This window comes from Lepidothrix coronata, unplaced genomic scaffold (assembly GCF_001604755.1).
Source record: "Lepidothrix coronata isolate B3197 unplaced genomic scaffold, Lepidothrix_coronata-1.0 Scaffold7, whole genome shotgun sequence".
NCBI classification, from domain to species: Eukaryota; Metazoa; Chordata; class Aves; order Passeriformes; family Pipridae; genus Lepidothrix; species Lepidothrix coronata.
This window is the reverse complement of record NW_016690187.1, coordinates 10,230,144-10,242,574: the sequence shown is the minus strand read 5'-3', so window position 1 is coordinate 10,242,574 and position 12,431 is coordinate 10,230,144. Positions and strand designations below refer to the sequence as shown.

At 38.3% G+C, this 12,431-nt stretch overlaps 1 protein-coding gene across 2 annotated transcripts in view; it reads left to right on the top strand.

Annotated features, from left to right (window-relative positions):
• The window catches only part of GORASP2 (golgi reassembly stacking protein 2), a 14,920-nt gene extending 2,686 nt beyond the window's left edge, over window positions 1–12,234 (top strand). The window contains exons 1-10 of one of the 2 annotated variants that reach the window (XM_017835660.1): window positions 2,680–2,768; window positions 5,099–5,179; window positions 5,950–6,153; window positions 6,561–6,647; window positions 6,795–6,925; window positions 7,518–7,650; window positions 7,774–7,897; window positions 8,253–8,339; window positions 10,342–10,437; window positions 11,189–12,234. In XM_017835660.1, the coding sequence (XP_017691149.1) occupies window positions 6,010–6,153; window positions 6,561–6,647; window positions 6,795–6,925; window positions 7,518–7,650; window positions 7,774–7,897; window positions 8,253–8,339; window positions 10,342–10,437; window positions 11,189–11,508 (1,122 nt within the window). In that variant the 5' untranslated portion in view covers window positions 2,680–2,768; window positions 5,099–5,179; window positions 5,950–6,009 and the 3' untranslated portion in view covers window positions 11,509–12,234. Of the gene's footprint in view, window positions 1–2,679; window positions 2,769–5,098; window positions 5,180–5,949; window positions 6,154–6,560; window positions 6,648–6,794; window positions 6,926–7,517; window positions 7,651–7,773; window positions 7,898–8,252; window positions 8,340–10,341; window positions 10,438–11,188 lie in introns of those variants that run through there. The other variant, XM_017835654.1, reaches the window with a different exon arrangement.
• The last annotated feature ends 197 nt before the right edge of the window (window positions 12,235–12,431 follow it).

Sequence of the window (12,431 nt, the reverse complement as noted above, 5' to 3'; positions counted from 1 at the left end):
TTTTCTTTTTTTTCTTTCTTTTCTTTTTTTTCTTCTTTCTTTTTTTTCTTTTTCTTTTTTTTCTTTCTTTTCTTTTTTTTCTTCTTTCTTTTTTTTCTTTTTTTTAAGAGAGAGAGAAAGTTACCGTTTCCTTGCCCAAGTCTCTTCATAGGTGGACCTAGCAATTAGTCATTTGTTTGAAACAATTCTTTGGAATTTTTGGAATTTTTATTCATCATGTGTGCTTTTGCTGTTATACTTCCATTTATTGATTCATGTAATGTGCTTATAAGTCTTCCTTTTAATTGGTGCCTGCTAGGCTGGTAGCATGCACTGCTACTGACCTGTAGGAATTTTCTCTGTTGTTTCCTCCATAAGTTTCCTTTAACATAAGATGTATGGCTCATTAGAACAACTGCCTGACTCTGTGTGTTGCTCAGTATGCATTTGTTTCTGCTCTTCAAAACACAACGAACGAAAACTTTGAATAATTTTCTTGTTCAGCAATGTGAAGCTGCTGTAGTTTGCCCAGGCTATTGTAATGACCTGACAGTTTCTTCAGGTAATAGATGGTGTCACAACAACCCCACGGCTGGGGGCAGAGGACTGGAAAGCTGCCCAGCAGAAAAGGACCTGGGATGCTGGTTGAGATTTGGGTGAACATGAGCCAGCCTGTGCCCAGATGGCCAAGGAGGCCAATGGCATCCTGGCCTGCATCAGCAGTAGTGTGACCAGCAGGACCAGGGCAGTGATTGTCCCCCTGTACTCAGTGCTGGTGATGCTGCACCTTGAGTGCTGTGTCCAGTTCTGTACCCCTCAATTCAGGAAGGACATGGAGGTGCTGGAGCATATCCAGAGAAGCTCTGGAGCACAAGTCCTATGAGGAGTGGCTGAGGAACCTGGGGTTGTTTAGTCTGGAGAAAAGGAGGTTCAAGGGAGATCTTACCTCTCTTTACAACTGCTTGAAAGGAGGTTGTAGCTAGGTGGGGGTCGGCCTTTTCTGCCAGGTAACAAGTGACAGAACAAGAAGATTTTAGTAAAACTTCTTCATCGAAAGTGTGATCAGGCATTGGAATAGGCTGTACACAGAAATGGCTTAATCAGCCTCCCTGAAAGTTTAAAAAACATGTTGATGTGGCACTTGGGGTTATGGTTTAATGGTGAACTTGGCAGTGCTGGGTTAGTCGTTGGACTTGATGATCTTAAAGGTCTTTTCCAACCTAAATGATTCTATGTAAGAATTTTTACCTGTGGGAGATTTGTATGCTGCTGTATATTGTGGCGTTCCCCCTAAAAGATACCAAACAGCAGTACCCAATGTTTAGATCTCTAACTCTTACTTTAGTGCTTCAGTTGTTGTGATAGTGATACACACATATTGCATGAAGTGATGACTTTTTTTTTAAGGGAGGTTCACTTTTTAAAAGCTTGAGTTAAATTCTCTGTGCTAAAATAAAAAGTTATGCTACATGTAGGGAATCTGTTTTCTTACCAAAAAACTTGTGAAGCTTTTTCTCTTGAAAACTGGGTGTTTCATCAAGAAATTCAGTACATTTACAAAGTGTAATGTGTTAAAATAGCTGATGGAAATAAAATGGATTCTGTCAGATCTAACAGGAATTGCTTATACATGATATGTAATGAAATTTTACTGCCAATTATAGAGTGGGTGGAAGAACTAGAAAAAATCCTTTCAGTATTTCTTTGCTAATAAAGTAAATACTAGGAAGTGTTTCTTATGTGGGAAAAAAAAGAAAACTCCAGAGCTTCTGCTTCTTGGAATTTGTGTATTTTGTGCTTGAAGTTAAGCTTCTGAAAGTTTAAATGGAAACTAGTATAAGTTATCTGACTTTCAGGAGTGATGAGAGCCTTGATCTGTCTCTGAAAATCAGGGTTTTGGTTCCTAATTCCATTTATGGTTGCCCTGTTTGTTTGGGGCTTGAATTTGTGACCACTGTGCTGCTGAGCAGAATTCTTAAAATTGTGATGTACAATATGTACTGTGTAGGCATGGAGTGATAACGTTGGGAACAGTGTTCAGCAAAGAGAAGCTTCATGTATTTACAAAAAAAAGTTTTTTCGGTAATGCAGAGTAAAATTAGTGTATTGACCTTGAAACCTTTTTCCTGTTTAATTCTTGACAGTGAATTAAAAGTGAAATCAGTGTGTAATCTATGTACTCAGAAGCCCAGCTGTCCTCTTGGTGAGAAGCTGAATTCCTGCAGCACTATATGAGGCCCTTTTCTGGCTACTGATATTCAGCATTTTGATAGAGATTTTCTTCATTTGCTCTTAAAAAGCTGTGGTGGTGCAGCTCCACAGTATCTCCATGTTGTCTGTGCCATTCTTTGTCTCTACTGTTAGACAGTTATGGCATTTACCCACAGGGGTCTGTAACTTGTATGTCTGAAGTAACAGCTGGCTTTGAGAGAATTAGGCGTCCCAAACTGCCGTGAATGGTATCGTGCCTGCAGTGGATCTGTTGTAAATGGTATTACTTGATTATTTCTCAGCAATTACTCAATTACAAAGGCAAGTTACTAAATACCTACTCGGCACATAGAAAAGCTGCATAAAACCAGATTGCTCAGGAGGCACAGAGTTTATGGATGTGTACATGGAATCTTTATTATTTCCATGAATAATAAGATTTTTGTGCCCTTATGTTTTCTAAGGTCCCTGGTTATCCTTTGTTGCTGTAGCTCCTGGAAGAGAACCATGGCCACAGAGCTTGGAGCAGAGAGCTGTGCTGTGCATTTGGCACTGTGTGATGGTGATGAATTGTGCAGGTAGCTGACTGAAAATAAAGTGGTGTGAGATAAAAACTGTATGGGGTCGGTGTGGTCGTTGTGGAGGGCTGAGTATGTCGCTTCTTTAAGGAGGAGACTTTCCATGTGGAGTGGACTTGGAATTTCTGGTTTGCATTTCTGGGACTGCCAGGTATAAACATGCTTTTCTGTCAGTGAAGTAAGGCCCAACGAGCCAGGGAAATGGGAAACTTTTTGTGACTGACCCTATGCATGGTAGCATGAGGAAATGTGATGACAGAAGGGATGCAGCTACCTGCTTCTGAGGTGCATTGTATGATTGATGCAACTATAAGGGCTTGATTTCTTTTAGATTCAGTTTCCTGGTGGTTTTTACATGCCCACTTAGAAACAAACCATGCAGAGATGTTCAGGATCATGATAGATTTGGGGGAAGGTGTTCAAGACTGAACACCTGTTCATTAATCTGAACATACTTTCTGCAACCAATCCTTTATACCTTGGAAACTCTCTCAGTCCCTTTGTCAGTTTGGGGCAGACTATAGATTTTGTATTCTAAGTGAATTATATATCCCAAATGTCAGTCAGTTTTACATTGATGGATGCTGAACGTACATAGTTCTCATTTATTGTACATACTCCGTCTCCTTTCAAAAAGTTACTGTATTGAATACTGGCCACTGTTGGTCCACAGAGTTCGGGATATAGTCTCTTGGAGGTCAAGGGGAGGGATACTGTGTCAGAGCGCAGGGAGTTTGTTGTGGGTTTGTTGTTGTTTTCTTTTTTTTTAAAGAAGTTCATTTGGAAATGGAGGAAAATCTCTGAATGAGATGAAGTCTGGCCTTTCATAATTTCAAGGCCATGACATATATCCAGTCCTAAAAATATGATGTGTTAGGAGAATAATTGTATCACTTTGCTGGATTCACTGATTTTTAATGCCGAGGTTTAAGAAGACATGTTGTGTCTTTAAAATTGTTTTCCCAGTAAGTTCTGAAACCACCTGCTGATTTAATTTTGGTATAAAGCCTTTATGTCAGGCTCATTAAAAACACAAAATGTAAGTTCCTATATGTCAAGAGGCTATTAGAGTATTTTCATGTTACCTCTCTAAACTGAGGGAAGAGCAACAAACAGCATAAGCTCATCCTACATTTGCTACTCAAAAAACTACATCAGGGGAGAGGATGTTTTGAATGACTTAATTACAAGAGAAACTGCAGGCCTGAAATTACAATTATGGAGCATGTCCATAGGAAACTAGAGGTTTTTAATTGTCCTTTCATGAAACTGTTTAACCTGTCTTTAGCAGGAAGGTCTCAAGTACTCAGTATTTTGTCCTAGATTACTCATATTAGAAAACTCAATTCCTCCAAAATCAGACCGGTATTGAACAAACAAGCAGATTTGTACCAATTCTGACAGGTGGAATAGCATGTAATGTAAGAAAATACACTGGAAAGGGTAACAGTTTTTAGATCTTTTTGAAGGTGATTGTAGTACATAAAAGAAAAAACCAGTGGGTAAAATGAATCAGCTTACAGATAGTCTTTACTAAAAAGGCTGTAGGAAAAGTCTGACAGCCATACTGGAGTTACTTTTCCTTGTCAGCAATGGATGTAATAAGGAAAAAAACATTGGCAAAATGTCTCTCAGTTACTCTATCTGGAATTAAAAGCGTGCTTTTAGTTTGTGGGAGCAGTGTGTATCCAATACTTTAGCCTTGTCTTAGTGGAGTGGTTGAACTATTTGAGCTGCCATGGCTGCAAAATTGCTCATCTCTTTTCTTGCAAACTTGTTGGTATGTTAATGAATCACTAGTTGTACAGATGCCTTCTATGTCTCAAGAATGTCAGCAGGTCGTGTTTAATCATGAGATAACAACCGCGCTTACACAGATGTGATTCTCCGTTTCCTTTAGTAAGCAGAAGATAAAAAGCAAGGTCCAATGTTGGTACTTCTGTGGAAAGACAGTGCTTTTTAACCAACTTTCTCAGAATTCATTAAGCTTGTTCTTTGACCATAATCTCCTTTATTGAAACAAGTATCTACAATTTAACTGCTGCAGCTGTTAAGCAGTGCTTTTCCCAGGGAGTGGCTACTGTTGTGTCATTCCTTAATTTATAAATTACTAATTCTCTTGAAATTTTCCTTTTTTTTTTTTGCTTTGTTTTTTTTTTCTTTTTTTGGGAGGGATTTTTTCATCCTAAAGATTATATTTGAATATTTTAAAATCATCCACACAAACATTAGTAGCTTCTAGAACTACAGATGGCAAAAGTAGAAAAATCATTCAAATCTATGAATCAACATTGGTACACTTTTATTAAATTCTTATTTAACTTTGTTAGGTACAAGAAAACTCACCGGGGCATAGAGCTGGATTGGAGCCATTCTTTGATTTTATTGTGTCCATTAACGGTTCAAGATTGGTGAGTGTGTTGCTATTTTATAACTTTTAATATGAACAATATGTTGAGAATCTGGTTTTTGTAGGTAAACCAATGCATTTGTTTTATTTAAATGGATATAAAATATTTCTCCTTAGTTTAAAATTAGAAAGATGAACTGCATCAGAAATTAATTTCCTTCACCCTTTAGTTACAGTTCTGCCGACAGCTTAGCTGGAAAATAAGTATTCCGACAGACAGACAGACAGACGTGCTCTCTGCAGACATGTGCACCAAGATAGTACTGCCTATTGATCCACCACTGGGGGATTGTGCTGGTGCCCCCCCTAGTTCTGTCTGTAAAACTGCTCCTGTGAGAACTCTCAAACCATTCAGTCGAAACAGGCTGATTGAAAAAGCTGCTGTCAAAGCTGTTGGCTGGGCAGGAGGCATGGGGGAAAGCTTTCAAGTGAAACCACAGACCCTCACAGCAGTGGAAGAAACGATGTGTGGGTAAGCTCTTTCACCGGTATGCCTGGATTCAAGAAAGCCTCTGAAAAGCTGCAAGGTGCATCTTATCAGTTAAAGTGCTTTCATGTTTGGAAGGCATGACCTGTTTCTGGGAAATGCCAGGATTTTGCCAGAGTTGTGTTCTGGAATTGTGAGGGGAACTGGAAACTTGTTACAGAGTAGCTGAAAGTACCTGTTCTGATACAGTGTTTATAACACCTTTGAAATACAAAAGTGTTGCTGTAGAACTGGATGCTTGTTCTGTTGGGCACTAACCCAAGTTCTCGTTTGAACATTCGCAGAATAAAGACAATGACACTCTCAAAGACCTGTTGAAAGCAAATGTTGAAAAACCCGTAAAAATGCTCGTGTACAGTAGCAAAACACTGGAACTGAGAGAAACATCAGTGACCCCCAGCAACATGTGGGGTGGGCAGGGCCTTCTGGGAGTGAGCATTCGTTTCTGCAGCTTTGATGGGGCCAATGAAAATGTCTGGCATGTCTTGGTACGTATGGACTTGGAATTACTTTTGTTACTGTTGCTTACAGTTTTTATCTTACTATTGAAAACTAACTTGCAAGGGATGTAGCTAACAAGTCATGAGATCAAACTAATCTGTTTTCATGGGTTTTGGGAAGACTTTTGAACTAGATCTGTATGTCTTTAAGTATATTGTCAAGTCTTGTATTTAAATCAGTGGTTTTGTACAATACTCAGAGCTGTTGTATTTTGTACAATACCAGAACTGTATCAAGAGGGACTGCCCCTGTTTCACTAGTTCAGTAGCCTGTTAACTGTGTTGAAAACTTGACCAGTTTGTCTGACTCAAAACTTGTGTGAAGTGCACACCTAACTGTTCTGCTACAGCCTGACAGTTACGTAGTGTTTTGTAACTTTCCATCTTAAAACTAGGAAGTGGAGCCAAATTCTCCTGCTGCATTAGCTGGACTTAGACCTCATAGTGACTATATCATTGGAGCAGATACCGTCATGAATGAGGTAAGTATATAAAAATAAGTTTTTTATTTTTAAATAAGATTCTGTTACAAGGTTCTATTACAGAAAGTTGGGACTAGAATGATCAATCTAATGTCAAATAGTAAAATAAGGAGAAAAAAGTCCTTATTAATTTTTCTCTTTTTGCAGTCTGAAGATCTCTTTTCCCTTATTGAAACACATGAAGCAAAGCCATTAAAACTTTATGTGTACAACACAGACACAGATAATTGTCGAGAAGTGGTGATTACTCCAAATTCTGCCTGGGGTGGAGAAGGCAGGTAAGGAGACAATATGTTATAGAGGCATGGGGCAACTATTTTATAGCACCAGCCTAAAAACTGCTTGGTTTAAGTTTTCTACAAATATAGGAAAAGAGCGTTGTTATAGCAAAGGTGTTTTTGCTATAATAAATTATATACTTACTTGAAATTCAGATGCAGTTAACTGATAAATCAAAATTGTTGTAAATCAGTAAATTAGCTAGTGCAGAAATACACAAAGTGCCACAGTTGCTTTCTGCATTAGGCTCCAAATAGTCATTAACCTGTGGTATATTCTTGCCAGAACAGAGCACTGCAAGTAACAACGAGTCAAATTCCATGCTGTATGCCTGGTATATCTGCTTGGCCTAAATAATAATGAATTTTATTTTGTGCTGAATGTTCATTGCCAAAAGCTACAGAGTTTCCTTTCAGTTGTCTCGTATTGATTACTTCTCCATAGAAAATGAGGCAATATTGAAGCTGGAGGGCAAGGTTGTAGAGAACTTACCTTGAAACTTGTTGGTGTCTTGAGTCATTCATGTGTAGGTTGCTTAGTCTGTAGTTGTAAAGTCACTTCACTGACTTCTAAATGTTCCTATTTTAAAAGCCTAGGATGTGGCATTGGCTATGGATATTTGCATAGGATACCTACACGCCCATTTGAAGAGGGAAAGAAAATTTCTCTCCCAGGACAGTTGCCTAGTGCATCTCTCAGTCCCCTCAAAGATGGCTTCACAGAGGTAAGTTGTTGTCCCTCCTTCGGCTTGATAAAAATAGATTATGATGTTATATTGTTTTTCTGCTTCTATTGGTTCTCGTGGAAACAAACCCTAATGGTGTAACTTTTTTTCCCTTTCAATAAGGTTCAGCTGTCACCAGTTAATCCCTCAGCCACCCTCCCTCCTGGGTCAGCAGGCCTTGAGCAGAGTCTTTCAGGACTTTCTATTAGTTCACCCTCAACTACTGTCAGTAATGTTCTCAGCACAGGTTGGTATTGATGTAACTGACCCGAAATGCATGGGTGTTCTGACTTGTGTTCTCACAGATGTTTCTGGTTAATTTAATAAAAGGCAGAAGAGAATAACATTTTCTCTTAAACCTGTCTCAACAACAAAGGCTAGAGTACTGGAATTATGCCTTACTTGCTCACAGAATAGTTGCAAACGACTTCTATCAGAAGTGCCATGTGTATTATTTAGAGTACTTTTTTCTTCATCAGCATTTTATAGTTAAGGCAAATAGTAATTGTCTTGTAAATGGTTGTTTATTTGTATTACTTGAGGAAGGGAGCTGAAGTGTTGTGTGCTTAAAATTAATGTTGTTTCCCTGTGTGCTCCACCAGGTGTTCCAACAGTTCCATTATTACCACCACAAGTCAGTCAGTCCCCTACCTGTGTGCCACCAGTTAACCCAGCTACTACATTACCAGGTGAGTAGGTAAAATTTCTTTAAACATTTCTGAAACAAAAATTTTAAGAGAGCTGTCTTTTCCACTGCTTTTTGGGGAAGGTATAACTTTATACAACTTACATATTTCATGTTAAAGATCTCTATACAACCTCTACAATGTGAAGAATTATTTTTGTTACAGTATATTCACAGCATGTCTGTAGCACAGAGGACTGACTTGGCAACAAAGTTTACAATGTTTACCTTTTAGGCCTCCTGCACAGTTGATGCAGCATTCCGGATTTCTCAGGAAGATTTTGCTTTGCTATTTGCAACATTTGAGTTGATATATTGTTACTTTCTGTAGTTCATAAATTTTATGTTGCAAAATACTTCTGCAAATAAATGCAGTTTTCAGTGTGTCCTTTGCACCCAGACATCAGAGGTCTGAGAAGGTTTGTCTTGCCTAATGCTGCATTCCCTTCACCCATAAAATCTCCATTTTAGGAAACTGTGTTTTAATACTCAGCTTGGTTGCTCTTCCTAATAAAAATAAAGGGCTAACAATAGAGAATTTATGTTGCCATTACTGTTTCTGAATTATATAGTAATTTAAACTGGTATAATGAAAGTAAGAGTGTGTCTACAAAATGATTGTTTCCTGATAATCATGAACATTTCAAGCATTAGTATCCCAGAATTATTTACAGTGGGTAAAATAAGGATTGTATAGGATTTTGCTGTGTCATTGGTGTGCTGGTATAGGACTCAGTTGTGCATTCCAGAACACTAAAGGAGTGGTGTTTTATGTTTTGCATGCTATGAGACAAGTAGATAAAGATGTGTCCAAAAGTTTTAAGAAATGCTTGCGGGTACATTCTCTAACATAGAAAAGACAGGTAGTAGAGCTCAGTGCATCCAAACAAGGGCAGAGAACTTTACCAGAAGCTGAACTTTGTAGTTGTTTGCTATTTTCTCTAAGCAGATAAAGATTTTCTTCCCTGGCCACCTATCCACCCCTTCCCTAAAATCGGCAAATCCAAGTTTTTCTTTCACCTTTTTCTCTGAATAGTATCACTGCTTTTTTGAAAGCAAATTAGAACATATCTTGTCATTTGCATGGACATGTAAATACATAAGAGGTTTAAAATTTGAGTGAATTCGTATGAAGTTCAGTTTTTTTCAGATTTTAAAAAAAGCTCAAAGTTGCTTGTAGCTGAGCTGAAGGTTCCGAGTCAGATTGTCAGCCTTCATGGCTAATGAATTCATGGATAGGTGAAGTGGCTGGGATTTAATCAAAATCTCTGTACAGTGCCCTTGCTTTAAGGCTTTTCTCCTCTCTGTCTTAACACTGTGGTACCAACAGTTTATTTCTGAACTAGCCTTCTTTGAACTAAACGCAAAGTAAGAATAGAGCCCTTGTCCCAGAAATGCAGCTCTTCTAAGATGGGAAATTCAGGAGAAGAAAGATGTTCCATAGCAAACACAATGATGGAAGGGCATGTGTTGCATTCATCATATGTTTCTCTTCTACTTTCAGTGCTTCCTGACGTTGAAAGTTACTTTGTCTTGCCTTTTTACGTATATTTTTGTGTTTAACTCTAGTTATGAACTAAGTAGAAAAAACTAATAATAAAGTAATCAATATTAAGGATCAGGGAATACTGTGTATTTAATGCTATTATTATTGTCTGCCATTCAAATTGGAAATGGAGGGCTTCTGGTACAGTGCTGTGGAGAAACAACTACCTTTATTGGAAGCGGAACCTGGAATGGAAACCTTCTGATTCCTTGAAATAAGAATCTACTTTCCTCAGAAAAAATATGAAAGATTTTGGATTATGTATTTTCTAGTCCAGACTTTCTGCAATAGATATCTGTTTTCACTGTGCAGCTTAAAAACTGAAATTCAGGTGAATTTGCATCCTTATGTGTAAAAATGATAATCAAGATGTAAAGCAATATATAATAAGTTTAAAATTATCAGTAAGATCTCAGAAACAATTTTAAGTTTTCAGCTGTAACTTTTCTACTCTTCTTAGGTCTGATGCCATTACTAACAGGGCTTCCTAACCTGGCTGATCTGTCCAAACTTAATTTACCTGCACCACAGATTGTTCCAGAAATCATACAGCCTGGTATGTACTTCTGCAAACTGAAACACTAATTAGAGTGTCCTTCATCCCTGAGACTCTAATTTAGAGCCATCTGGGAGAGTCCTGAAGGGGATAAATTAAATGTTAGTGCCCAGATTAGGTAGACAAGGAATATGTCTTTAGATAAACTGATTCTAAACTTGTGTCTGTATTTAGATGTTTCATTTTCTATTACCTGATTTACTGTGCCAAGAGTGAAAGTATATCATTTTATGGGTAGAAGAAAAGATGAAGTGTTTCCTTGTATGCTAGATGCAGAGATGAGAGCTCCCTGACTGAATGCCAGAAGTATGAACTAATACTAAATTTATGGTTTTGAGTAAAACAAAACTGCTGAAGGTGCACATGGAGCAAGCAAAAAGAAATTGGAAGCTTATATGGAATGTGGTTCTTGTTAACTTCTTGTTTCTGGCAGTTTCAGTGAAGGCCAGAAAAACCTAATCATCAGTATTTATGCATTAAATACCTAGTCCTCTGGGGAGGTACAAGCAATGTTGAATTTACTCTGTTTTTTCAGTTCTGAAATGTGAAAAGTATCAGGCTTGAAACGAGCCTGCTGGGTCAGTGCTGCACACATATCATGCTCATGCTAAGTTCAAAAAACTTTCTCCTCTTCACAGGTAAATAGGAGACTAGAGAACGTAAAATTTTTAAGCAAACAGAGAGTCTCTCCGGATCTGTCTGTGATATGCAGCAGCTCACTGCCCTTTTTTCCCTCTCTTTTTCTTTTTAGGTTTGCCACCCCTTCCTTCCTTGCCGCCTCTGAATCTAATGGGAATGACACCTCCAGCAATGCCACCCAAGTGTGTCCCGGTGCTTCCTTTGGTCACAGAGGCATCTGCAGTGCCTACAGATTTGCTTCCCTCTATCAGTCAAGCCGGAAGCTTTTTCATCAACCCTGGCACTACTGTAAATGTAGAACAGACCTCTACGCTCACCTTGGATAGCGCTGCTCCAACGTCTATGGCAACTATTGTTGACAGATCAAATGAATCCTCCACAGCTAATGAGAAAACAACTGGAGTCACAGATGCACAAGCTTCTGAATCGTAACTCCAGATCACTCTGTTGGATTGGCTTGGTATTTATTTAGCCATGGGATACATATTTGAAAAGCAAGCTGTCATTAATTTCATACTAGTTTGTACTTAATCTTTAGGAGTCCTGTAAATAATATGGAGGTATAATAAAAATAAAAGGGGATTTATAAAGCGTGGGAGGGGAGGAAGAGTACTTGTATGTTACCAAAAAAAAAAAAAAGTCAAGGTGGTAAATAGAATTCCACTGCCAAACTCGGAGGTTTATGTTTTTATTATAGGCTGACAGCCTTATCCTGCTAGGCTTGTCCTTCCTTATAATTAGCAATTTTTGCTTCTGATAGAAATGAAGCGGGTCTTGCGTGTGACATTTACGTACCATAGTTCTTGTTCTTTGCAAATATCTCGTTACTACAGTGGGATGAGAATGTTTAGTCTGAGTTGTAAATTTTAACGCTGCAAAACTTCCACCTAAAGATATTTCTATTAAAGTTGCTGAGTGACCTGTTAACTGACATCTCGTTATTCAGCTTGTACACAAATTTTTGTCTTTAAGCACCTGAGAGATGCTTAAGCCATGTTTTGTGACTGCTGCTGCGTTGTTTCATATGCCCACTGTAAAATGGCATTTGGAAGGGAATACATGGAATGTTAAATGTAGCACACAGTAGGCACTTCATGACTACTGTAAGATGAATTAATGGATTAAGCATACATACAGCAATAAATTCCTGGAATTTTATTCTTTGTGTGACAAAATATCACATTTTTTTTTAAATTCCTGAAGTCTCATTTAACTGTTTTTAGCTCAGCTCTCTGTAGCACAGATCTGTGAAAGGGCTCCCCTCCAGAGGAATGGGTCCAAGATGGAATGCCAGACATCTTAATGGCAGGCAGGATCAGCACTTGTGGTTAAATCCATTGCAGTAATGAGTCATG